General features: G+C 44.4%; 2 protein-coding genes and 1 long non-coding RNA gene across 6 annotated transcripts in view; 1 reads left to right on the forward strand and 2 right to left on the reverse strand.

Moving 5' to 3' along the window:
• Positions 1-6,211, reverse strand: part of LOC105207784 (mucin-19) — a 247,762-nt gene extending 241,551 nt beyond the window's left edge. Inside the window, exon 1 of one of the 2 annotated variants that reach the window (XM_026132305.2) lies at positions 4,464-6,210. In XM_026132305.2, the coding sequence (XP_025988090.2) occupies positions 4,464-5,204 (741 nt within the window). In that variant the 5' untranslated portion in view covers positions 5,205-6,210. Of the gene's footprint in view, positions 1-4,463 lie in introns of both variants that reach the window. The other variant, XM_026132306.2, reaches the window with a different exon arrangement.
• LOC105207568 overlaps positions 1-26,809 on the forward strand; it is a 96,341-nt gene that overhangs the window by 29,348 nt on the left and 40,184 nt on the right. Inside the window, exon 3 of one of the 3 annotated variants that reach the window (XR_005576387.1) lies at positions 16,271-16,392. The exons of the other annotated variants lie outside the window; for them this stretch is intronic. The gene's annotated coding sequence lies outside the window, so the exon portion shown is untranslated. Of the gene's footprint in view, positions 1-16,270; positions 16,393-26,809 lie in introns of those variants that run through there. 3 annotated transcript variants of the gene reach the window in all.
• LOC105207567 overlaps positions 14,935-26,809 on the reverse strand; it is a 109,861-nt gene continuing 97,986 nt past the window's right edge. The window contains exon 4 of the long non-coding RNA XR_851451.3: positions 14,935-20,799. This is a non-coding gene — a long non-coding RNA (uncharacterized LOC105207567). The remainder of the gene's footprint in view (positions 20,800-26,809) is intronic.

Here is a 26,809-nt window from a genome sequence, read left to right on the forward strand (position 1 = left end):
TTACTCGATAATATTTCATCAAAACTACTTATTATACTAGTTTTTTTTCCTCGTGAATACGATCGTATGGACACGATTACAATATAACGTATAATTACATTTTAACATATCGAGAAAACATGTGTCCTTAGAAAATATGCTATATTGAAATGACCGTTAATTAACATTGCTACCACTTTATGTTCAGGTGTGTGCAGGTTTGTGTAACGAAACAAATAGAATAAAAAATACAACGTTAATCATTACAAGACGCAACGCGTGTGAAAAAGTTACATTGAAGAAGCAATAAAAGTCAGAATTTTATCTTCCTAATGTTATTGAATCTTTTAATAGAACGCGCAATAATCTTTCTTGAGACGTAGTTAGGATTTAAAAAATGGAACTGAGTCTGTTATTCTCAGAAAAGAATTGACGTTTGTCGCGTGAGAAATGTCCCGTCGCTATCACTGTTTACCGATCGCTTCACCAGACTCGCAGGTGCGCGCGGCTTCCCGGTCGCGAAATTTATAGACTGATTCGCGCCTTCGAGTTCGCGAGCCAGCGCGACTTCGTCGTAAGATCTGGAGCGCGCACGGAGGAAAAGCAGAGCCGAAGGGAATCGGCTTCGATTCAATGCCCTTATTCGTTGCGGTCGTACGTTACGGTACGTTATCTCGATACAGGTGCGTACCCGCGGAAGACGAACGCGGGTCGTTACGCGGGACGAAACGGTATGCAGATGAGCTTGCTGCAGCCTTTATGCTGCACTTTCGGCCCGGATGCTGTAAACGCGACGATAGGCTCGATCGTCGTGCCTAAGCCAGTCGCCCCGTTTTTGGAATGAGCGCCGATCGCGCCGATTATACGGAATGCTCGCAAATGCGCGTTTCTGGAGGTCATGAATGCACATCTCGCTGCAAGTACGTTCGAATACGCTCCAGTTGAATGAAATAAAAAGGTTCGTATGGGAACTAGGTAATTCTATTGTCGATAAAAAGAAGGCAATCGTTTCTGAAATTAGGCGACGGAAAAATTGACGGAACAGAGATTTGAACTTCGGATCCTGCGTTGTCACTGTGTAGCAATTAGGGTGCTACACCACGACTGCGCCAACCGTTTCTGAAATTATAATTGGTCGATTATTAAAATTATTATTATTATTAAGAATTATTGACGAGGTCAATTTTGTCAAACTTGTCCTCACAACTTCACAGCTGTTATAACGAATTGAGATCAAATTAACAGTTTGTCACAAGTTTTATTACGTAAACATAATTAATTTATGTAGTTTAGTTATTCTAAACATTTTAATACAATTGAACATTAAATTAAATTTCTGATGAAGTAAATTCAATTACAATTAAATAAAAGATACTTTTGCAATCAATTTTAATACTTTTATATCGCGAAAAAAGCCGATTGTGCATATTAAATTGAATAAATGCATATTAAAATTGAAAATAAATGTATTGAAAATTACGACACAAATTAAGAATGCCAAGCAGGTACTTCGCAGAAATGTTTCACCAGCGTGATACCCAAGCTAATGCATTTCTCATACTTTCCACGAGCGCGAACAAGCGATAGATCTCTCGTGGAGTGAGTCACGCCTAGCCGATCGACGCCGATTCGTACGATCGCTGATAAAGTCGCTCGTGAAACTCTTTAAGCGTTAAAGTTCTCTGCGGATAGATCGAGTCGTGCAAACGCGAACGCTCGTTCGGATCGGTTGCATTACGCGCGGAAACCTGCCGTTTCACGAAAGCCACCAGTTGAATCGTTCTCGCGTCATAAATTTGGGAACGCGACGGAAGTACCATAAAGCGAAAGAACCAGACGAGACGAGAGGTGGCACGCGCGGCGTTTAATCCCCGGCCCTCGTTGAAAACTGCGAGGCGGAATCGGCAAGTTCGACGAGCTAATAGTCGCTCCGCAAATTAATGCGGCCGCTTAACTGAAATTTCGAACGATATTTATCCCCAGCCCGCTCGCCCGTTCACTCTCTCGCCGGCGATAAATTATAAGAAGCGGCGGATTACGTCATAATGGACGCCGAGCACGCGCATCTGTTTTACGAGCGCGGCGTTACGGTAATCGTTGAGCGGACCGACCCATCCGCCATCGCCGCCCGCGTTTGCCGCTTATAATCGGTCGTTCAGCCGAGCTCTCAATGAGTTCTGTATCACTCTACCAGTTTGTAGAAGGGACGGAGGGGCGGAGGGAGGGGGCGAGTTCCCTTCTGAGGGACGGTGAAAGGGTGCTGCACGCCGGAGTCCTCCCCCGAGGGGCAAAACCGCGGTGCGTATAATCACTGTAATTTCGGTCAGGGCGCAATTTTTGTCCAGGCCGATCGCGACGTCTCGTCCGATTTCATTAACCCTTCATCTCGGCCCGGCAATTTCAATCGAAGTCCCGTACAATGTCCTACGGAAGCAAAATCGTGGGAAGCGAAAGCTGTGTAAGACATCACCTTTAATTTTTCTTTAAGCCTTCCGTTGTGGAAGACGTGATCAAATTACGTCAAGAAACAAATTTCTGCTGCACTTTAATCATAGATAAATCATTTTTATTGCCATTCCGTGTATTATTATTTAATATTATTCTCACAAATAGTAAAAACTCATAGATAAATATATTCATCATACATTTATCCCCACCGCAAATAAATACAATTTCGAAAGTCACTTGCGTATCTCTGTGTGTGTGTGTGTGTGTGTGTGTGTGTGTGTGTGTGTGTGTGTGTGTGTGTGTGTGTGTGTGTGTGTGTGTGTGTGTGTGTGTGTGTGTGTGTGTGTGTGTGTGTGTGTTTGATATTAACGTATATGAGTTATTTTTTCACTTTCTCTGCTTCTAGAAAATCTCGTTAAAATGTTAATAAGAAATAAAAATAATTCTGTTTACTTTTCTCGTTAACACATCAATTAGAATATGATAGATGTAACACCGATTGGCTGTCATAAAACTGAAAAAGATTAATGTCAGTGTAACCTCACAGTGCTCTTTACAGGTCGTGTAACGATAACACGGCGTGACGAACTAATTGCTGTAGATTTCGCGTTACGTAGCACTTTCTTACCCTCGACGTACTTTTTTTTGCTTATGAACGCACCCTTTCTCTGCATGTCATATCCGTGATACTTTCAACGACCTAATTTTTAATCGGATAATATTCGAATAAATAAATTTTAAAATTTAGAGGTTGGGAGGGGACGAAGAAAAAACCAATTTATGATTTCCTTGATTGTGTAATCAAGCAAGAATTAATTGGTTACAAACCGATTAGTGGAAAAGCAAGATATAGTAAAGCGTAGTAATTTTTATATATCAAAATTTATATACATATATTATGTATATAATATATAACATATTTATTATATAGTATATATTTTATATGTACATATGCATATATATACATTATACATTTTAATACAGTTTTTATAATCATAATCGACGCAATATTTAAAATCCTCAAGTAATAAAAAATATAGTAAATAACATTCTTTATAATTTAATGTTCAATACGTACTTTGGTGATATTTAAGTAATATTTGGAATTTGTACTGCGTAGTTTTTACTCAAGTCATGATCAAGACTTGTATTTTAGATCGCGAAACGTACCATCAACCATCATCATTTACTCTATCCCTGATAAACGCGCTCGTGTAACATTGCATACGAACCGGATCTATAACGTACGGAAGATTAAGAAATTTTGACGATTTACGTTCGGGCACGGTAATGCGTCGCTCGCACGAAATAGGAGATGCGGCATGCTGGTTGCGTGTTCAGAAATTTCACGCACCTCTCGGCGATAATTCGTACGCACGCCGCGCCGCCGGCGGGCGAAAAAAATAAAATTTTCCGCCTACGTCGTCGTATCGATACGCGATACTATCGCCATTCTCCGATTACCGATTTTATCGAGCCTCAATAAGATCGCAGCGAACGCGATATTCTCGCTTTCGTCACGGAGATATTGTTCCCTCTCGCTAAGTGCCATACCGTTCCGTATAATCGCGTAATCCAATACGAAATGTACATAACTGAAGCGCATCGGTCAAAGCGCGACTTTTCGTTTTGTAATCTTGAAAAGAATGAGCAATGTACATGATTTCAAAAGCTTTTAAATAATGATGCCAGTCATCACATGTAAAAAAAACTTAATAATAGTTAACATTCGTGACCTTAACAGACAAGAATAGTTTCTTTGTAAATAATTACTACAAACAGACGCGTGTATTCTGAAATGAGTATAAAAGATAACGAGAGTGTGTTGTATTATTTCATATTAACTGCGTATGTACATATCACCATGTGACTTCTATTCTGTAGCAGTAACATGAGAACAATTTATTTATTATGTCTAATTATGGACGATTTAATCTAGACTTATTCGGTTAGCTTCACATATTCAAAAATTAGAAAAATTTCGGAATCGAGATCGTTCGATGAGAAAAAAAGACGAAAAAAGGAAACAAACTCACGGGCATCGGTGGATGAAGTCCGCGGAACGCGGAACTGCTCCACTTGCGCTGTCTAGCCGGGTGATAGTGGCCGCTTCTGCTGTAGGCGCTGTTGTTCTGATGATTGCTGTAAGAACGCATGGTAGGCCGGAAACCCGGGTACGGCATACTGTGCTGGAAGTCGCCGGCGTCAAAGCGGTGATGATGGGGAGGCTCGTGCAGGAAGCCGTCATTGGGAATCGGTGGCAATCTGCCGTAAGCGGCGGCAGCGGCGGCCGCGTGTCGATCAATGTGCGACGGCGTCGTCTGTTCGTGGCCATCGCCAATCTTGCCGATCGGCCCATCCGGCGACGGACGTCCGGTCGGGAACGACGCCGGCATCATGGCCGGATGATGATGCCCGTAAAAAGAAGGGAAGCCAAAAGAGTTGGGTAATCCCACGGGACGGTATCCCTGATGAGGTGGCGGCGGTGGCGGCAGTGCTGACGGTAGTTGTCCTGGAGCGTCCAAAACGTATCCCGGCTTCTTGTCGCCGTAGTGATAACCGTCGTTGTTCAGCTGTTGCCGCTGATAATCCTCCCGAGGCTCACCTTTGACCTCGACGCCGGCCTCCGTAGGCTCGGGCATCTCGACTTTAACCTTTACACCGTCGTTCCTGTCTACGCCGGGTTCGCTCTTGATCGCGAAACCGATCGGCGATCTCGCTGGGGGACTCGTCGTGCCGGAGTCCTCGTTGCAGCCACCTACGCTGGCCTGCTGCATTCTCGGGAGGTTCACACCGACTCGATGCCGCGGTGGCGTTCCTCGTACGACCACGACGGTGTCATCGCCCTGCGAATTGGTGATACGGTCGTCGGGCTGTGATTGTCGGCCGAAAAAATTGCTTGTCGGTTATCTGCGAAATTGCACAAACAAAACGAGGCGAAAAACACTGTAGTGGACGATCGACAATAGAATCGGATGCGCATTATTTAATCGCAGAAATTACTTAAATCCCGAAATGGCTCAGCCACGTAGGGAACAGGCGGCAAGAGCATTCTCTATCCCGCTGCGAGAATATCGCGTCGCACTCTCCGTGCAGGATGCGAGAGAATTCCGTCAGAGCGTCGCATTCGGCACGAGGATTGCATTCGGTGCACGCTGCAAATTCATAGCTGACGCATAATCCTCCGGAGCATTCGTGATCGTCTTAACCCCACATTGTGGGATTTCCCGATGCAATTCCGCGTGGATACCCTCGTACACGCGCACGTACACGCACACACGCGTGCGAATCTCAGACCGGGCGTCGTCCGTTCGTGGACGACACACGTTCGCTCACGGTAAAAGCGTGTGGGTCGGTCGCCGCTGCAGGATTTCGGTCGCGTGGAGGGGGGAGAATGAAGGGAGGGCAAGGGCGGCGTGACAGTTTCCGCGTCACGTGTCCACCGACCTTAGGCCCCGCCTACGACTCCGATTTTCCCTAACGAGCCGGATCGTTACCTGGCCCTTCCGAATTCGTCATTCGTCGCTCGAGTCGGAACACGAGGCGATCGCGCGAGGACACAGAGGGAAAGGGCAGGGAGGGGAGGGGGGCGGGAGGCAAGAGCCCTTTATCCCTCTCGCGATCGTGAGATGCCAGGTCGAGGGAAGCGAAAACAAATGTCACTTCACCGGGAGCTCCGATTTCTCGTGCGGTCACCCGCGTCACTCCTCTCTCCCGCCGCTACCACCCTCACTTGCCCACCACCTCCTCTTCCTCCTCTTCCACCACTTCCTCCTCCTCCTCTTCGTCCTCCTCCTCCTCCTCCTCCTCCCCCGCTTCCTCCGTCCTCCCTCTCCTGTTCTGCGACAAACCGCCGAGCGTGAAGCACCACGCGAACACCGGACGCGCGATTGGCGCGTTTTCTTGCCGCTACCGCCGCCGTCGTCGCCGCAGCCGCGAGAACTCTTTACGGTACACTGCCTCGAGAACGCATCGCGAGTCTCCCGCGCGTAACCACGTCAAGTACCGGACCGGGACGGTTTCGCGCCTCCGCGCGATGTGCGGGCCGGTGTGCGTGCGATATGCGTGTGCGTTTGCGTGCGCTTTCCGCCGGCTCGCACACAGGACACGTATACGGCACCAACGGTCGTCGTATCGTCGTCGTCGTCGTCGTCGCCGCGTGTCGTCGTCGTCGTCGTCGTCGTCACTGTCGTTGTCGTCGTCGTTGTTGCCTTTGCCGTCGTAGCGAACAGCCGACCGGTATTGTCACGAAAAGGCGACGAGAGAAGCTGTCGGCCGGCGCGAAACACGCAGCAGGCCCCGATACGCAGAGGAAGGCCGGCGGCCTCGGTCGAGCTGATCGCGTACGTACGAGTTTCGTTCCACGCAGCGTGAAACTCTTGGCGGAGGTGCGCGGCGCGCGGCGGCCACCACCAGTCGACGGGAGCACACGAAGCCAGCCGAATATAGCCGAGAGAACTTCGATATATCTCTCTCTTCCTACTTCAGAGTACTCCGGCCGCCTCCCGCCTTCCGCGAGCGAACACCGCTGCCGACGCCGCCGCCGCCGCCGCCACCGCCGCCGCCACCGCCACCGCCACCGCCGCCGTCGACCGACAGACCCACGAAGTGGGTTCACCTTTTGTGAGGCCGTCGGGTCCCTTGCGCTCTCGTCGATCCCGTCGAGAACGTCGTTCGCTCCGGTAGAATCGTACTTCATCATGTCCCGAGTCTAACGAGTTCGGTTCGGGATAACTGAATTTTAAGATTGGAACACATGGTCGGAAAAAATAAAAATGAAACCGCATGCAGTCACGTAACTAATACATCACGCGAAATGTTGCAGAAGGAAATCGACGCTGATCTAGTTTTAAAATTTGTTGCCTCTTACACGTACGACGTTTAGACTTATCATGTTCATGTATAAGAGTAAATCGATTGGCAAAATGGCCACAATGATCAGAAACATGAAAATTACGTTAATTATATGATGATGTTACACATTATGAATTTGATGACGATAAATGTTAATAATACAGGAAACAGACTAAAAACCGGAGCAGTCAATGGTCCCGAAAATACATCTCATTCAATTAAACGCGGTATTGAATCCTGTAAAACCGAGACGGCTGGTTACACTAGTTTAGATATAGGGTTCATCATCGAGTTCAGGATGGAATCGATGCAAAATTGCGTTTGCAAATTTGGTTATTCACGAATCTCGTGTTTCGGAGCGTACATTCGTTATAGCGTCAACGGCGCGTAACTCATTTGTATTGTATCCGCGATATAATTCGCATTTAATCGTTGATCGGAGTCCAACCGACAAATTCCTCGTCCACCAGAGATTGTCGAGTTTGAATTCCTGGCGTACCTTTCCCGCGTGAGATCAAATCCTTCTCCCTTTCCTCCCCCTCCCCTCTCGCATCACTATAATACTTTGTATCGCCTGTATCAGTAGTTGCGATGAGAACCGTCGGACGCGAGTATGCCCCGCCGCCGCACGATATATCAGGTTACATATCCGTTGCGTCATGTAAATTGATACCTGTACACGCTCGTACACCGATCGGGCATTTATTTAAGCCATAAATTATCGTAATGTCGATTGGACACGCTCCTAGGTACAATTTTACTAACCAGACCGTCGGCGCGGTTATGCTCGAGGCTGCGTGGAGACAATAAAACACGGGTTCACACTGATCGCGCGCGCGTGCTTTGAAGTCATCGTATTACGCAATTACAAACAAGGAAGCCGCGCATGGACGTCATTTAAATTTACGATGAACGGATAAATTTAATGATGAACGGAGAATGGAAGAAAACGGAAGCGGATTTATCGTCTCTCGGTGCTTATATTTAATGAAATCGTACGATTGCACACTAAGTAAAGCCGACAATGACGCAGACCGCCATTAAAAATCGAAAGGCGATGAAACGAGCATACGAGAGTCGCTATGGAGAGCAAACGCTTTCATAATGTATGAAAACTATGTAAAGATAAGAAAATATAGGCCGCGACATGTAAAACCACAACTAATTAAAGATGAACCTTGTTCGGTCGTGAGCTTTAGGATTTTCATGCTGATATTTCTTGTGTGATTTTATACACTTTATCAAGTTCACTTGATGAACTGGAAGGTTCCAGATTCAATTTCTTGAAGTGTTATTTTTTTGCAACAAATTCTTTACAGTATTTGAGGGGAGGGGTAACAAATACTTGTTAAGACCGAAAATTTATTCAGTGCGCAGTTCAATGAACTTGTATGTTATAAAATAATACAAAAGATATCAATTAAGGTCCAAATATAATTGAATAATGCTCATTTTTTTATTAAATAAAATTATATATTTTTGCAAATCTTGATGCAATCAGAGCTAAGTATATCTTGATTATTATTTATCTTGAGAATAAACGCAGGTAAACGCTTCGTTATTGTGAACCGCGCTCTCAAACGTCATTCAAACGCGAGTTAAAAGGAGTCCATTATCGCAGATCGTCAACGAGCGAGTTCTCCATCGTCGGGGCGTTGCCGACAATGTCAAAGGTTTATAGCGAAGCATTCCACGGATATTCATCCACTTTTAACGTTCATCTCCAGTATACGCGCGGGTACTCTCACGGACGATTTCTTAGCTCGTATAACCGTCATGCGAATAGAGATTTTCTCCGCGGGAAACGAAGAGACTTTTTTTTGCAGGCGCCTCCATGTTTTGTCTCGCGTGGCAGGCAAAACGACGCCGATGCCGCACAGGTATTGCGTAGAGCGGCCGTTGCAGGCTTCGCCTTTCGAGGTAGCCTACGTGCACCCATCCGTATATACCGCGTTGCCGAGACAAAAGGAGCAGGAAGGACAGAGCTGTGGGTTCCCTCTTGCCAACTCTCTCTTTCCCTCTACCTTTCTCGCTCGCTGCCACCCTTTTCTCTCCTTCTCCCTCTCTTTCTCTCGACGCGCAGCCCGTCGATACTCGGCTTATACGACTCGCGGGGCGAATCGATGCGTGTGTGCATGCACTCTCTTCGCAGCGGGATGACTGGTGAGAGAATTCAATTTCCGTCGTCGTTATCGTGCCTCCATCTTCAGCTCGGGCCACGCTCGGATCATCCTCGCTGACTCCTCGCTTTCCCCTCCCCGTCGTCGCCGCCGCCGCTGCTGTCTGCCGGCAGTAACGAGACAAAGCCGTCATTGCCTTCGCTTTTGCCCGCGCGCCTCCTATCGCGACCTTTCCGCCGGATGGACCGTCAAGAGCGCGCGCGCGAGCACGTTATTGAGGTAACTCTCGATAAAGATCAGCCGAGGCGTCTAGTCTAGACTGCATGTTTAATTATATCGAACGAATTGGAATGGAATCGCGTCCCGGCGCTCGCTATCATATCGACGATCGATTCGGATCAGATTCGATCTAGGTTCATAATAATGTGAAAGACGATCGAAGACTCGGAAACTCCTCGATTCCCCTGTTGAAACACAACGATCAGATAGCTAGTCATATTTATAGGCTTCGGGGCGAGTTTCGTGAAAGTAGTTGTTAAGAGAGGATCTGTGAGAAACAAAGTATCATAAGCGCGTGTGTAAAAATGCTTTTAGATAAGTATATACAAACTTACTTCAAAGTCGAGAAAATCAATAGCGACTATATAATGAGAGACTGTCGATACCGCGAGTACCAAACAGAAGATACATGTGTGCGTGGTAGATTAAGTCGGGGTTTCAATAAGACGATTCTATACGCGAGTATAGATAGCAGGACTTGTTTTGACGTATCTCTCGTACAGGAAGTGGCCGTCACGTTCGACGAGATGCGCCATATTGGACGCGATCATTGCCTGACATATCGGGATCTAAATATCACCCGCGACATCCGCGCGATTCCGCTATTATCAGTCGTTATAAGATAATGCACATTTCAACACGGCCCAGTCGAGCCTGCGTTCGGTGAAGCGATTACGTTTTACGACCGGGCGAATATAGTCCCCGTTACGCAATCGGGCCACGCTTCCCAGCTGTCCGATCGGCAGTTTAGGTAGAGACGGTCTGTTCTGGATGGGGCAGCACAAAGAATATACAAGCGTGTAGGTCGACCGCATGTGTATATCGATCGCAACGATCGTTACTCCTTTTACGTATATATGTTTTCATTGTAAACTGGGGTAATGCTTGAGCAGAAAAAAATGTATCGGGGAATTTATTGTATTGGGAAATAACTGATCTCAAAAATAATTGATAATCTTTTTCTACATAATTGAAAAATGCAATACAGAAAAATTTGATTTATTTTATTTTTTTTCTCTTTGACATTTTTTCCCTTTAAATTATATTTTTCTTTAATTATCGAATTCGCTAGCATGAAATAATATTTTTCCCAATTACCCCGACTACGATCCCAAAGAGTTGTGTCATAAAGTCAATACTGGAGTAATGTACAGGAGGCATGTGAACGGCGATGCAGATCGCGCGATCAGACGTCGATCATCGCTTCTCCCGGGTTAAGAGTGCAATGTCCCGATGTTCCAGCGTAAACTAACGCGGTTACGCGATATATCTATATGGAATCGAGAGATGTGTTCGTCGGAGCACGGATCTATATTTCCGTCGCGTTCGCTCGCATCGGAGACGCGATAGCACGTACACGCCCAACTCGAGGCAAGCCGATCAATCCTCGGACGGACGGGACGCACCTAAGGACACCATCGTGCGGACCGTTTTCCACCGTTCTCATAGCAGCAGGAGCTGCGGCGTACGGCTCCAGCAACGATCTCCTGCGCCGCGGCTGATTCCTAGAGAACGACGGGGCGTGTGTCACCAGAACTCTGGGGACAGATCGGGCCAATGGGAAGTGGTGGAAGGCGTGGATCGCGGCGGCCACGGAGGACAGTGTGCGCGGACGACACGGACGGCAAAGTAGGGGACTCTCTCGAGGCGACACGGGAACGGTCCCCCACCGTCCCTTCCCCCGTTACCCCGCTTCCCCGTGTGGGATCTCTTGGTCGCAGAGTCGTCCGGTCCGTCGGGTGGGAAAAGCGACGGAGGGGTTGTAGGAGAGGTGACCCAGCTGGTGGGGACGTCGATACACGCCCATTCTGTCGTGGTGGGGCTACGGAGAGACGGTTCGCGGGAGACCCCCCCTTGTCCTGGCTTGCTCCACGACCCTGCCGGCGGCGCGTGTGGCATCTGGTGGTACAGATACGACATCGCACGGCTGACGCGGGGAGATTGCCGCCGACCAGCCGCGCGCACTAGCGCGGGAACCGCTCTCGTCGATCCCGACAGAATGCGTTGCGTAATGTTCAGACTCGCGGAGCACGAGATAAGAGACAAAGGAGTGTAGTCTATTTTCGACGTTAGATATAAATACTGAATCTTGCACATTAAACCTTTAAGCAAAGTCTCTTTAAATAGTGAACGAGTCGAGATGAGCTATTGATAGATGATTATTCGAAAAGGATGAATACGCTTGGATATGAAAACAACCAAGTTGTTCTTTTTAATTTTTTTCCTCCGATATCTATCTCTCATTAGGAGAAAATCCCGAAACACCCTGTATACGTCACGCAACGAGATCAGAAAACGACGGAGCATGTGTCACGAGCGATTGACGCCTCTTAATTGTGGATTTTCTCTTATCTACTGTCACCTTCCTCCCTCCGGGAAACGCTAAGCTTGCGGATTAGTCTCTCTATCACCGACGACCCGCGTCGAACGCCCAATCTTTCTCCCCGAGAAAGCCCGTTCACTCTGAGGGCTTATTGCATCCATCGGTACATTCCAACGTTAGGAATTCTCGACGTGGTCGACAAATATCGCTATTGGTAACTCAGAGTATTCCACGATCCGATAGTCGAAATATCTGTCATTCTGCAGGTACTAATTACTCCTTGTATTACATTTCGTCGATTACGTATCAAATTTTGCGGTAAGTGAACGTTTCAATTAACGTTCGTTAGTTCGCATTGGGGAAATACGTTATCGCCGAATATCCGAAAATTTGGTCGACTTCAACGAGACGTAGTAACAATAACGCAACCATATACGTAACGGAATGATTTATGCGGATCAATAAACACTATTGGGGTTTGTATTTCAATGCTCATTGAAACACTGTTTTAACTGACGAGTACTAGTATTTGTAATACAAATTTATTAATTAGTAAAAGGTAGCAACTATCGTTAACCTTCTCGTTACTTTTGATAACATTTTGTGTATAACATTTTGTATCCTGTAATTACACACACACGCACACACACACACACACACACACACACACACACACACACACACACACACACACACACACACACACACACATATATATATATAAAACATTATTAAAAAGACATTTGTAACACACAGTTACAATTATAATTAAACATCGTTCATAAAATACCTTTAAATATATTGTAGCTTCAAATAAGCTACATGTACCAAATAAAACCCTGCATTAAATAAGATCCACTCTTGAATTTACCACTTAAAAATGCGTTTTACGCCTAGAATATATATGCTTAGAAAAAATGTATCATAGGAAGCAGGTAAAGATGAACTGAGGAATTAGAACTGACAATAATGCAGCAAAACTTGTGATGAGATATGAGCTATTTTTATAAATATTTGCTGCAAAGTTTATCAAGTATACACCATTTTATAGTTTATTATGTCATATTATAAATTTTTAACTACGTAAAATAACAAAGACATATATATTGATTTTTTAGAATACATATATTTTTTTTTAGAAATAGTGTACTCGATAAATAAGGCCTACTTATATGGCCACTTATTTATTTGTTATGTATGAAGCTTGTAGAGGATAACGATTTTCAATGTTGCTAACTTTTCGAAAACTAAAATTACATCTCTAAATGGCTAGAAATTTTTTAAGATTAAGAGATCAATTGAAGGCCAAATTAAAGATTGTGATATTTAAAAGTAGAATAAATTCTAAAGAGTTTTTTGTAATTATTAATCCTTTTTTAATTAATTTAGAAGACATGGTTTAGTTTTTTGTTGTTTTCATTATTCGTAAGCATATGATAAGACCCAATGTCATAGTTAAAAAAATTTGTTATTGTTTATTTATAAAATTCTATTTTATATGGAAGATATATTTTATTTCTGTGAGTGACTGAAACAAAGATTGCATTTTTACTTAATTTATTTCAATATTTTCATAAATAGTGTTTTTAAAAAATAAAATATAATAAGTGAGCGCAGATATCTCATCGTTTTTAATAACTTTCAAAGAGTATAATCTAAATATATATCTAATCTAAAACCTAAATATAAACTGAATCAAGGTTAATGAATAATGATCTAAAATCTATAATGAATGTAAACCAGGTGAATAATCGTCACGTACTAATCAACTGCTGCTATAATCAACTACTACTAAACTGCTCGTCCGATTCATCAAGCTAAAGTGCCGTGCACTCACGCAGACGCGACGACCGCCGTGCCGCGCCGCATCGTCCGTGCGTGCTGCCATCAGAAGTCAAGTCAAGAGCATTCGTGAGATCGCGATTAATCTAACGAGAAGCGCATATCCGTTTCCGATGTAGACGCGAATAGAGCCCGAGTCAGGGCAATTTGGATCGCGGACCGCGAGGCGCGCGGAGGGTATAGACGCCGCGCCGCGCCGCACCGGGAGTCTCTCGTGTCGTGGTGGCGACGGGCGCTCGACTTCAACGGAAATCCACTCGAGCGAGAGAGCGACGTGTATATCCGTCGGTCGGTCCAGGCCTTATACAGGCCAAGACGCGCTCGCGCGAGCACGAGATATAACCGGGTTTTTCTTTCGACAGTCACTTGACATTAAAAGTCACGGTATTCCGTGCAGCCACCCGTCTCCCCGTCACGTCAGGTTGACGGATCGGCGCGCGCACTCAGGAAATTAGGCAATTTCCGGGCCGCGCTCGCTCGTGTCTGCATTTAATAGCACCGCGCCAGTTACTTACCAGTTCGGCGGAGTCGGAGAACACCGTGGTCAGGACACGACGAGCGGTATCGTTGTACGACGAGCGGGGCGGGCGGGTGGGCATCAGGCTCGGCCGTGCCCCCGGTGGTGTATATCTACCCACTCTTCTTCATCGTCAGACCAGACGTCCCATGCCTGATCGATCGCGCGCGCACTCGACTCTTCGTACGTGCTCGTTTATAGGACGCGCCGGATTCTCCTTACGCTTATTAGCTCGCTCGCAATTCGCGGTTATATCGAGCTTTCTGCTTTTTTCAGGTCGCATGTGATGAGATGAAAGTACATTAATTCTTCGTTTAAAAACTTTCTCTCTTGCAAAATTTACTATAATAGACGTTCATATTTTCCCCTCTAGCGTTAATTTTCATACTCACCGCTATTATCGTCTCTAAATTTCTTAGGGATTATTGTAATTTTACAATTAGTCATTGAGAGTTTCCAATGTATCTAATAATTTTCTTGTCGCTTTACTTATCTTTATTTACTATTATAAAAAATAATTACAAATAATATGACAAAACGAGGTTGGGTTATGCGTAATAAATTTTTAAACATAGAAGAAAAAAGTTTATTATAAACTTAAATTATTATTACAATATTCATTATAAATTATATTAAAAATACTCTTTCTTTGAACATATACATAATTATCTGCAAGCTTTGAAACAACGGGCGCTGAAATTGCTCGAAGCTTCTACTGAAATCGGTTCACGTTAATCAGATAGAAGTAAATAGAATCATCGCAATATCCTGCAAAGTGGGCAACAACGCGACGGCGTGCGACAATATTTCGCGCGCTGGGCGGGTATCGTTAGGAGCGCATAATGGAGCCTCTCTGTCGGTGGTGCGCGGTGGTCGGTGTTGATAGCCCAGTACGGTGAGAGCGAATCCCGGGGTCACCCCCGGGGTCACTAATGACATACGCAGACTCTCGCCGTGTATACAGACAGCGCGGCGATCGCACGCACGCACGCACGCACGAGCTGATGCACGCATATGCTGCTGCACACACGCGTATACGCGAGCGCGCGCTCTCTCGCGCATCCCACACGGAACGCAGACGCAAAAGCGAAACACGAATTGGCCTCATCAAAGCGAGCAAACAATGCCGGATGCCGCCGATGGTTCAACAAACGTGTGGTTAGCCAAATCACCGTACGGCACGTAGCGCACACCGATGCCGCACATCGAGAAATGCCGAACAATGTAACAACGCGCACCGATGATACGCCGCGCCGACTGCGGTGCATCGACGGCGCGGCCCTGAAATGCGCAACGATCGTTGTATTGCGCTGCAACGATACTTAACGGCTCGGCCTGGACGATGCGTCCCTACGCGCCGCGATAGCCCTCGCGTTTATTTTCTTTGCGCGAGACGCTTGCGTCGGGAAATTGCACGGTACTCTCTCTCTCTCTCTCTCTCTCTCTCTCTCTCTCTAGGTGCAAATATGATGCTTAAGAAATAATTTCAAGACGCGGGCGGAATCGCGCTTTGTACATACAGTGATGATTATCTCTCGGTAAAATTTTCTGCGAAAGGATCGAGCGCGAGTGACATACGATCTGGCGAACGTCGCGTTATTGCTATCATTCGTTTCGATTACGCTTTCTACCTTTGAAATAAAATAGGTGTGTATTAAGGCTTCGAAGGAAGAAAATTATTTGTGTCTCGACATTGCTGAAAACAGATTTCAGTGAGAGATAAATGGAAGTGAGGAGAAGCTGGGAGAACATCTTCGCATATAATAAAAGATATTTCTTCATTTCCAAGAAGACATTACTTTGGACCAAAAAGCAATTCTGTTCACTCTCTCTCTCTCTCTCTCTCTCTCTCTCTCTCACTCAATTCTTGAATAGACGTTATTAGGAGGACCGAAATCCATTTCGCAGACGGGAGGAAGCTGTTCCGCGTTGCCGAGATGAGGTATCGATGAGGCCCTGACGCTGGTTACACATGTGGAGCAGGACAGAGGATCGGCAGAGAGGAACCGTCTAATAAAAATGTTAATTGCACGGCTCGTTAGAAGACCCCCCGCGATGTCTGCTAGAAGTTCAGCCGGGGTCGCCTTGCGGGGAGTCCGTGAGTATTTGCCTTTAAACCTTCGTCCTTTTTCTCGTTTTCTTTTTTCCTCTCTTTTTTCATCCACTTCGCCCGATTATTTATCGCCCGATGGATCGTGTACGCGACCGCGTATAGAATCTGGATTATACTCTCTTTCTTTCTTTATTTCATGCACTTCCTAGATCGAAGAGAACTAATCGCTGTCGTAATGAGGCCGGAGTTTGATAGCGTAATCCAATTAGTCTCGCGCGATCTCGGAACGGCAAATCTATAAAACGTCAAGTCAGCGATGGACCCCGAAACGTAATTCGTCTATGGAATTTACGCTTCTACCTTTGCGACGATATGACGCCCGCGATAAAGCGATATTGCTAGGTATCGCAATTGTAGTGAGAAAGTACGAAACATTTTTACGCCAAATCGTTTAATAAATAACTTTATTAATCGTTCAACTGTAAAACGAATAGGTATTTGATTTGGATATCAAAGATAATATTCAGTTTATTTCTCTCAAGAAAAGAGAATAATATTTAATATTTAGATGTAAAAATAAAAAGTATGGATATAAATATAGAATATTTGCAATTTCCAGAATCGATAGCTTCAGTAGATTTAGCCTTAATCTATTTATTTTTTGTCATTAAACATTGACATACTTTTTTAAAAATCTTTTGTTAGCAAATTATATGTGCAGGAAAAAAAATTATTCACATCTTTACGAATTACAATCAATGTAGTTTTACGTTTACATAATACATTAAAATTGTTTAATATATTTTTCTTTATCATAAAATCGAGTAGGAAACATTGTATTTTAGCATTGTACAACAAGCAGGTTACAAATAATTCTTGTGTCCATCCTCAAGTATAAAACTGACGTATTTGCTAGTGGTTGTAATAATAAAAAAAAAGGAAAAAAAACGAATACCAAACCACGCTTGGCATTTTTCGCAAACGAATTGTTCTTTCGACTCCGCGATCAATTCGCGCCAGGCAATTAAATGTAAAAAACACATATTTGATATATAAATATCGTGGCGTGTACATTTCTCGCGCTACAGTTTTCGCTGCGCCATATTAAAAACGAATATTTTTGCAATAAATTGCGCATTCCCCGGCCGGGTGTAACTCAATTTCATCCGGCTTGATCTCCATTTCATCAATTTACATAACCCTCCCCCTGTAATACAATGAAATCAGTTTGAGAGATAAATTCAATAGCTGTGGCAACTTTGCCTACACTTCTACGCCCCGAAAGAATTTTGTTTGGTAATTCAATCATGAGTTTTCGCCAATAAACTTCTGGCAAAGGACGATGAGTAAAATGAGCTAATTTTTACCTTTGTAGTGGCAAGTAAAAGCGGTATATCGTTTCATAGATTTGAGCTGTTGAATCTGATTCCGTCTTTCAAAAAATTTTAATTTGTTGAGAGAGAATTAAAATCAGTATATAAGTTATTAATAAAGTTACTAACAAAATCAGCATATAAAGCTACTAATAAATTTCTAGTGCTGTAAATTATTATTGTTCAACTTTACGAACGTATTAATTTGCATTTTTCTGCTAGTAAAACATAATACTTTCAGCTGTAATAGTACATATTCTGCTTGATAAAAAGTCAAATTACTATTAATATCTAAAAATAATGTTATTATCGATGGAAACTATTTTAAACCTTAATTACTTGATTTTGTATTCTATTGTAGTATTTTACTACTAGAAATTGTAAGATTTGCGCAGAAAATATTTTTAAGTATCAAGGTTTGACCGAATAAAGTCAAACTTTATTTGTTAATTGTATTGTTGAGATATCCGTCAATTTTCATTTAACATTGTTCACAATGTTTTACACTTTCACTAACCGTTCTCGTAATAACTTATTATATGTTTAATTGTAAGCTTCATATGCTGATTTTAATATTTTCGCGACAAATTAAAAGACAAAAATTGACTTTATTGTGCTGTAGCAATACGTTTCTTCTTATATTTTTCATAATAATGTATACCACACTTCTTTTTCAAAATGCTTGTTTCTCTTTTCGAAAAGATTTCTACACAGACATCTCTGTACACGCGTTTCACACAGAAAGCTGAGTTTTTCCCCGGGCGGTTGTCTCGCGCCGAGAAAGAAACGACTCCGTCCTTTTTTCCGACGGCAAAGAGTCAACGCCAGTTGGCAAAAGCGATCGTCGCTTCGGGGCGCGGCCGCATGGTTGGTCTTTCACGTGGATTAACGCGCGGGCGGAGACCACTCTTCTCTCTGCCGATGCACTTTGTGTTTTTGGGCATTCAGACGTATATACGGCGGAGAAATACACGCGTTTCGTCTGACCTGGACACGCGCGTATACACGCGAATAAGTCGGAGGTGTGGGTGAATACGAGACTGAACGGGAGTGAGAGAAGAGAGAAAGAGGAAGAGTCCATTCAGACATTGAGGCAGTTGAACCCTCCGGCAGGCGATTCGAGCAAGCCCTTCTTCCCTTTTATATGTACATGTTGAATATTCCCCCGGTTTTAGGCACAGAAAACTAAAAAGCTAATTTACTTTAAAAGTATCTGGACGCACCGTCGCGTGAGAGAGAGAGAGAGAGAGAGAGAGAGAGAGAGAGAGAGAGACGGAAAAAGGAAGGGGGATGAGAGTGAGTGTGCTTCATCAAACGTGGGCTTTTGAAAAGCTAACCCTCCTTCTCCTCTCCCGGACTAATGCAACCAGCGACAGATTGGCGGTGGCCTCCGATTCTCTATGTTCTTTTCGTTTTATCACTCTATCTTTCTCATTTTCTCTCTCTCTCTCTCTCTCTTTTCCTGCGTTATCTAGCGAGTGGCGTTTATTCACTTCCACCGATACGGTAACGAATAGTCATTTCGCTGATAGTTCAAACGAATTGCGAAAATGTCCAAATGTACATTCATAAAGACGTTCCGCGCGCTGTGACGATTTGGAAGAGAAAGAGAGAGAGCGGGAGAGAGACAGAAAGCCGAGAGCTTTGGAAACGGGGAATCGCTCCCAACTAATTCCGGGTTTTAAATCAAAGTCCCGAGTTGAAAGGTCAATGCGTTTCGGTGATTTGGATCCGTTGAGTTCGCATCAAAGCGTCGTTTGTCTACTCGTGTGTTATCGTTATTATATAAAGCATACAGAGAGAAAAAGAGGGAGAGAGAGAGAGAGAGAGAGAGAGAGAGAGAGAGAGAGAGAGAGAGAGAGAACGACACAAGCCGAAACCACATAGCTTTAAAGGAGAAAACGCAGGAAGGAAATTTAAGAAAAATAATTAGTATCAAATAAATATCGCATATGCGGAAAACAAACGATCTCTCGATTCGAGATTATATAATTATCATTATTCTCGCCATTGCCAAAAATGTCGCAGTACCACAAGCAGCTTGAACATCCCGGAAGCACTTTAAAAACAAAACGCTTATTCTTCTCTTCGCCGATACATAATTTTATTTCCGATGTGCTCTTCTCACACGGCTGCAGTCAAGTCAATTCCTTCTCGCATAATTATACTACTTTGCAATTCTAAAGTCAGTCGCGCTCGTCCGACGATCGTTTCGTCACAGTCCCGTGGAGGGAAACTCGTGGACGCGTCGCCACGGGAAGGAAGGGAGATAATTTTTTTCGCTCGCACTGAGAATCGCGCAGTTGTCTGCGGGGCGACACACAGTCGGTCTCAGGGCCGTCACGTAAGTCGCCGCATTAAACGCGCCATTATACTTGTAAATCCCGAACAATTAGCCGTAATCAAGCACAGGAAACTACCGGGCGAGCGAGTGGGTAACGCAATTATTTTTAAATAGGATTCCGCGCCGGACCGTGCGCGCGCGTCTCTCGTAAGGACTCGGGACTACGGGTCGTGATTATTAATCTGTGCTCGCGAGCTCGAGAGATCGTTAGGCAGATTGTGCAACAAGTGCATAAGCGCGGTGCCGCGCGAGTGCGAGCGGCGCGCCGGAAGTCGTACGCGTCGCACCGCCGGCACCTGCCCCCTGCTTTGACATCGTGATTGTCGATGGTCTCCGTTCCGTTTCGCGAGTTAACGAGCCTCGAGCTTATTCGCCGAATAATTCATGCGCTCGCTTCTGCAAGAGGCGTCGAATAATTGCATCCTACGGAAACGTGCACGCGCGCGCGGCTACCCGCGGGCACGCCGTTGTCGCTCAAAGCGTCGATCCGGGATGTTAATGCTAATTATGTGATATCACGTGGCTGATTCTTGAATATCGATCCGGTCCTCCGTGATGGTTATGCTGCCTCTTATTGGTCAATACCGCCATCGTCTCGGGAATTTCATGAAAACGCAACTTGTAATTATATCTTCTCCTTGACCGTTGGATTTTGCAACTGTTAGCTCTGTTGAATCAAAATCAAAGATTAATTGATGATTAATGATGATTCGCTCATCCCGTTGTTTTACTTCTAAATTAACTTAATTTATTCTTTTTTTTTGTTTTTAGTTTCACTATATCAATTTTTTTTTAATCTTGGAAATATTTTATGGCAAAAAAGATTTACATTTAACAAAGGCAATCTTTTCTTCTCTCATACAAAACGTTAACTACTGACAAATCATCGAAACATGTTCTTCTCTCCGCGTTAATTTCTCTCGCGTGTCGCGCGGCTGATAAACAGCCCCACCGAATGTGTCTCGATTGATCTCTCGCGAAAGTTCGTGTCCAGCGTTCGAGAAAAATGAGGGAAAGGAAGAGAGGGAGAACGAGGGAGGGTAAGCCGCTTCGACGGTTAATTCCACTAACGGCTCAGCGCGGTTGAGTCGCGAGAAAAAGCGAGCCGGGAACAAAAAGTCGCCGGCGGAACTCTGTCACTCTTGTTTGCTGAGGCGGCCAATGATCCGTCGAAGGCGGCTTACAAAAGTTTTAATCGACGCCCGTCTCCGCGTCTCCTTCATCTCCGGTCTTCATTCCGGATGGCCGAGCACGCGCTCGGCTGCTCACTTTTTTTCCTCGATGACGATCAATTTCAGCCCGCGCTGAAGGGAGATCCGTCGTCGGTAATAGAATTAGGAGCGAGGAATGCGTTTTTCGCGCACGTAACCGACACCGGGCGCGTTCGGTTGCGCGCTAAATTTCGCGAGAAGCTGACAACGATGCAACGCGACGGATATGTAAGTCTCGACAGGGGAGGCGTCTTCTCCTCTTTAATGCCGACGAGCCCTATGGACCAAATATCGATCCCATGCGAAGTGTACCCCACCGTTCCGGATTACCCCTACGTAGGAAAACCGACTGACGTCATAGCATATATCCCCTTTAGTAGGTCAGTGTGCCAATTTTCGAAATGTAATTGAAACAGCCGATTTCTCGAACGATTGTCTTCGCAAGATGCAGGGTACAATGTACTTCTGTCGTCAACAAATCTAAAAAATTAAGATTTCCTTTTTTTTATACAAATTTTGAACAATTTTGCTCCTTGAAGTTTTTTCTTTCTTTTTTTTTGGTTGAAATGTATAGTCAAATTCGATACGAACAAAAGAAATGGTAAACACAACCAAGTAAGTAGAGTATATAAAAGTTATGAAAAAGTTGCTGAATGTAAAAATAAAGACTCAGCCTCACGATGTGTCCTTCGTAGCACGAAAGCCGCTTTCGTGCTCAAGGAGACTCAAAGTCGACATTGAATTATCGTAGAAGACGCGATAGTCAGTCAGTTGGCGGAGCACGTCCGCACACTCCGCTGAAACTTTCCTCGATTCTCTTCAGCACCTTCAAACAACTTCTATCCAAAGGTAAGCATATTCGATTTGCAATCTAATCGACGTGCCGCGAGATTCGAGTCGACCTTGAACTCTACACGATATATTGAGAACGGTACATCGTGTGCTTTCGAAATCGCCGAGGAGTGCAATAGGTCTTTTTTACCGCTACTTTCATAAAGAACATTTTCCATCATTGGTATGGTCGCCCTCCTTCTCTTTTTCCATTTATTTTCACAGTGATCTCGACTATTCAAACATTTTATATAGAATAAAATTTATACGTTGCGATAATTTTTGACAACGCTTCCGTAATATTTATTAATCAAGAGATCTTTTGATTTTCTGTGCGTGTATGTAAGAAAAAAATTTAGATGCTAAATCCAGATATTCTTTTTAAGAGATGTAGGAAGTTTGCTTTACATCAGTGTTCATGCATTGTAATTTCGATTTAGTGCGTTGAATGGATTTTAACCGATCGAGTCAATCGCGAGGATTACGATTTTATTAATATCGTGATTAAGTTTTACTAGACGCCATTCTAAACTCGACACCATTCTGCCGGCGAGGCAGTGGACAAAAAAAAGGAGAGAGATCTGGCTGGATTATAGCCAGGTGGTTAAATAGCGGACTTTGCCTAAAAGCAACGAAAAAATCTCGCGTGCGCCTAGGTGAATTGGATCGGCCGATTTCGCGGAATCGACTTCCGACGATGGACACCGCTTGTCCTTGTGGCGTGTGCTCGAAGTATTCGTGGGACTAAAGTTCCTAGAGCTTCTTGGAACGTCAAACCACACGTCGTGGTCTCTCGAGCGGTTGTTGATTGGATTCGATGACTTGCCAGGTAGATCTGAAAACCCGCCGAAGTCCTCCGCGGAAGATTAGATCGACGTCCAAATAAAACGCAAACGATCAATTGTGATTTTAACTTATCACGTTGAGTGTCATCAACTCATCATTGTAATGATTTATTTAAGCAACATTTCTAAAAATAATATTTATAAAAAGAGAAAATATTTCCAAGTGATACAAAAAAATTGTCTGGGATAGAAAGATTTAAGTACATATATCGTACATATATTGTTTTAATAATTTAATTATTAATTAATATTTAAGAATAAAATTTCTTGCAGTAAAACTAGTTATTAGAAATAAATTTTTAAAATTAATTGCAAAAATTTCGAAAAGTTTCTAGATAATAAAAATTATTTTTCATTTTTGTTGAGACAAATAAGTACAAATATCTCAGGTTAAAAAACGCAATTCTAACAGTCTACATCAACCTTGATACGTCACCTTCGTTACGACGTATCGCAAAATAATTGCGGATCGATGACGGAAGGAGACTTCCTAACGCGAGCGGGGGCATTTCTTATCCCGGATATCGATTGCTCGCTTCCCGGCGGGAACCCTCTAGCGACGGCACTAAGAACGGTCCGTAGGGTGAGAAGAAGGGTGTTCTTAGCAAGGGCGGTGTGTATCGCCGGGCATTACTTTTATTCCGTGTCATTTGAGCCCACACTCGCCCTCTCGACGCGTGCTGCCTCGAGCCAAACACGACCCTCGCGGATGCAATAGATTTCCCTCAAAGTGGTTTCGTGGCCTCTCTTCTCTTTCTTCCTCTTTCACCCCCGAAAGTAGTAAGTCGTACGTCCGCCGCGCCGTATCTTTTGTCTCCCGGTTACACGGCATCCACCTTCTCCATCCGCCTACTACCGCCAACATCGTATATTGAGACGACTTGTCGAATAGATCGAATGGGTATTTCCAACAAACAATAATCGATCAAATATATACGTGATAATCTACGCTCAATGTAAAATAAGCTCGTAGTCGTAGACTTCTGCGCCACGTTTTTTATTTTTGTTTTCTTAAAAAAAAAAGAAAGAAAGAAAACTGAGGACACACGAGAGTTCAGTTAGCACTTAGCATTGAATTCGCAACAGAGCCATAGTTTTTTTCAACGACTGCCCCACATCCTCGCGTAAAAGTCATAAATGTGGGAACGGCGGAGCAGCAGATAATCGGCAGATTCGCAAATGATTTAGGGAGATTCGGATCGCATATACAGCACTCAGCGTCGCTCGTAGACGTCGCTCGTAAAAATCCATCTGTGAATACGCAAGGAGTCCGACGTGGAGTGCCGCGAAGGGTGTACGGGGTTAGGGGGGAGGGGGCAGGTAGAGGAAGGAGGCAGCCGCGAATCGGCGGTCCCACCGGTGGCAAATCTCGTAACGAGGGCTCGTATCTCGGCGGATCTTTATCGTCGGCAATTACGCCCGGTTCCGGCGCGGCCCGGAAAAAGGGTGGGTTGGGGAGTCGTTGGCACGGCCGCGCTGGTATGTCCGTGCGGTACATACCTACTTTGCCGCGGCGCATGACCGTGGAATTATATAAAGATGAAAAGTTAATGCCCGGGAGGCACGGGGCCGAGGCGTGCGCGCGAAGAGAGCCGCCGCCGGCCCGGCGGCATATCGGCTTTTGCCCTAACCCTCAATCACTGAGGGCTCTTATGACCGCCCGCCACGATCCACCGGGGAAAATTCTGGGCGATCTGGAGTGGGCGACATCAAATATGCAGCGCGGGTCGAATCTACGGTTATGTCGCGGGGCTGCGAGAGCGGGGGAAACGCGCCGCCTGTTTATGGCGCGCGGTTTGTCAAACGGCACGATACGGTGGATCTTGCTGCTGCCTTCCTCTACTGAATATCGCTACGGCGATAAGAGACCTCTATAATTCTCGAGACTGTGCCGCTATAATTCTTAATGTTACTGGAAAGTAACAGCAATTTTATTGTTATTGAGAACGAGCGATCGCTCGTGAAAGAAAATCTTCACGTCTATTTAATATGATGTAAAAAAAAAAAAAACATTTAATGCGTGTATGGAAGCGTATTACAGCTTTAATATTCTTTGGATGCGCTGTCAAGTTATAAACTGAGAAACGGTTAAGCCATACGAGAGAAGTGAAAATCATAATTTCACGATGTCTTCGATGTATATCTTTTTACCTACTGAACACATCGTCGCCGTTCTCTTCCTCGCGGCGGTATATATCGTCTTCAAAGCCGCCGACGCGGATACGCTCTCATCATCGCGCGCAGTTTCCTTGAGGATTTCGCGCATATCGCGATACGGTCGATGGTGTAAAATTAGCGATAAAATTTGTGTCGCGTACGACACGTTGATTCTCGCCCGGAGCTGTGCGAGCGGAGTCCGCCGAGCGGGACGCGCGCGCGATGTCAATTTGCACGGAGCGTTTAATGCGACGCGTGATACGACCGAACGCGATTTCCAAGTACCGAGCTACTACGACGTAACCTATCGGAGCCTTGAATAATAAATGCACGGGACACGGCCGGTCACGCTACCTAGGAACACCGGCTTGTCACTCGAAATGTCAGACGAGAGACGTCCGATGGCTGCGCAGACTACGGAGGCTATTAATTAATGAAACGCCCGCGCCATTATTGTCGGTAGTAAACATCTGGTCTGGTATACACGGCCGATGCCTCGTCCTTCCCGGCGACGTGCCACCTCGACCAGACCATTTTCCGCCATCGGGCAGACATTGCGATTCTTGAAATGTTAGTTTTATGCGGCTCACTTTTAACGAAATTTGCAAATGTGCGTTTACAATATATTCCATTAATCTAAGTTTATAGAAATTAGTGCTCGAAGTCTCTTTCATTTTTAACACCTGACGTTTTAATGTTTTTAAAAATAACTAAATAAATTATTAAAAGTTTTTGTTATTAATGAAGAAAGTTCAAGTGAGCTATTGATCCGATTAGAATAAAATTTATTTAGCTCTTTCTTTTGTCAAGAAGGAACTTTGGTTTACAATATTTTTTAACTGCACACATCCATCCGTATCTTAAATTTAATGACTAATTAATATCTATCTCCTATTATGATTTCCTTTCCATCCATACAATCAGCCCTTATTTTATTAGCTTATCTAACACGGAGTTTTCAACATCTATACCTACCTAAGCTATAATACATTTTCTTATTACATTGTTCCAATATTGCCAAAAGTTTTTTATTTTACGCTTCCGTTTTTATACCTCATGTTCTTCCTTTTCTACGACTCTTTTATATATACAAAGTATCCAGTAATTCAAGTGACAACATTCATGTATAGATAGAGCAGACTAAACTGAGTTAAAAAGTCTGAATTATTAAACATGTATAGCTTTCCATAATTTCCTCAATACATTACCCTTCACTATAGGCCGGTATTCATAGTCTATTCTTATTTCAAGATCGTCTTAAGTAATGTCTTAAGATGCTAATGCGGCACTTTGATTGGTTGATAACATCTTAAGATGGTACTTAAGTCTTAAATATAAGAACAGACTATGAGTTCCGGCCGTGTGTCAGCTAATGCTTTGATTAAACAAAGATATATCGTAGGAATTATTGATACCGCGGCTTTCATGAATTGCCGTCGTTCGAGAAGTTATCGCAAACTTTTCGTACTCAAACATTTCCGATATATCGTCGAACACATCTACTTTAAACTACGGTAATCGTATCGCTTGAAGTGTGCTTAGGTCTAACGCGAAATTTTTCCTGCGTGGCACCATAGCGTTTCTTTCCATGTAATGCAAGTAAACGACACCGGAAACCGGATGGCTCCGAGCG

Source organism: Solenopsis invicta, chromosome 14 (genome assembly GCF_016802725.1).
Source record: "Solenopsis invicta isolate M01_SB chromosome 14, UNIL_Sinv_3.0, whole genome shotgun sequence".
Lineage (NCBI taxonomy): Eukaryota > Metazoa > Arthropoda > Insecta > Hymenoptera > Formicidae > Solenopsis > Solenopsis invicta.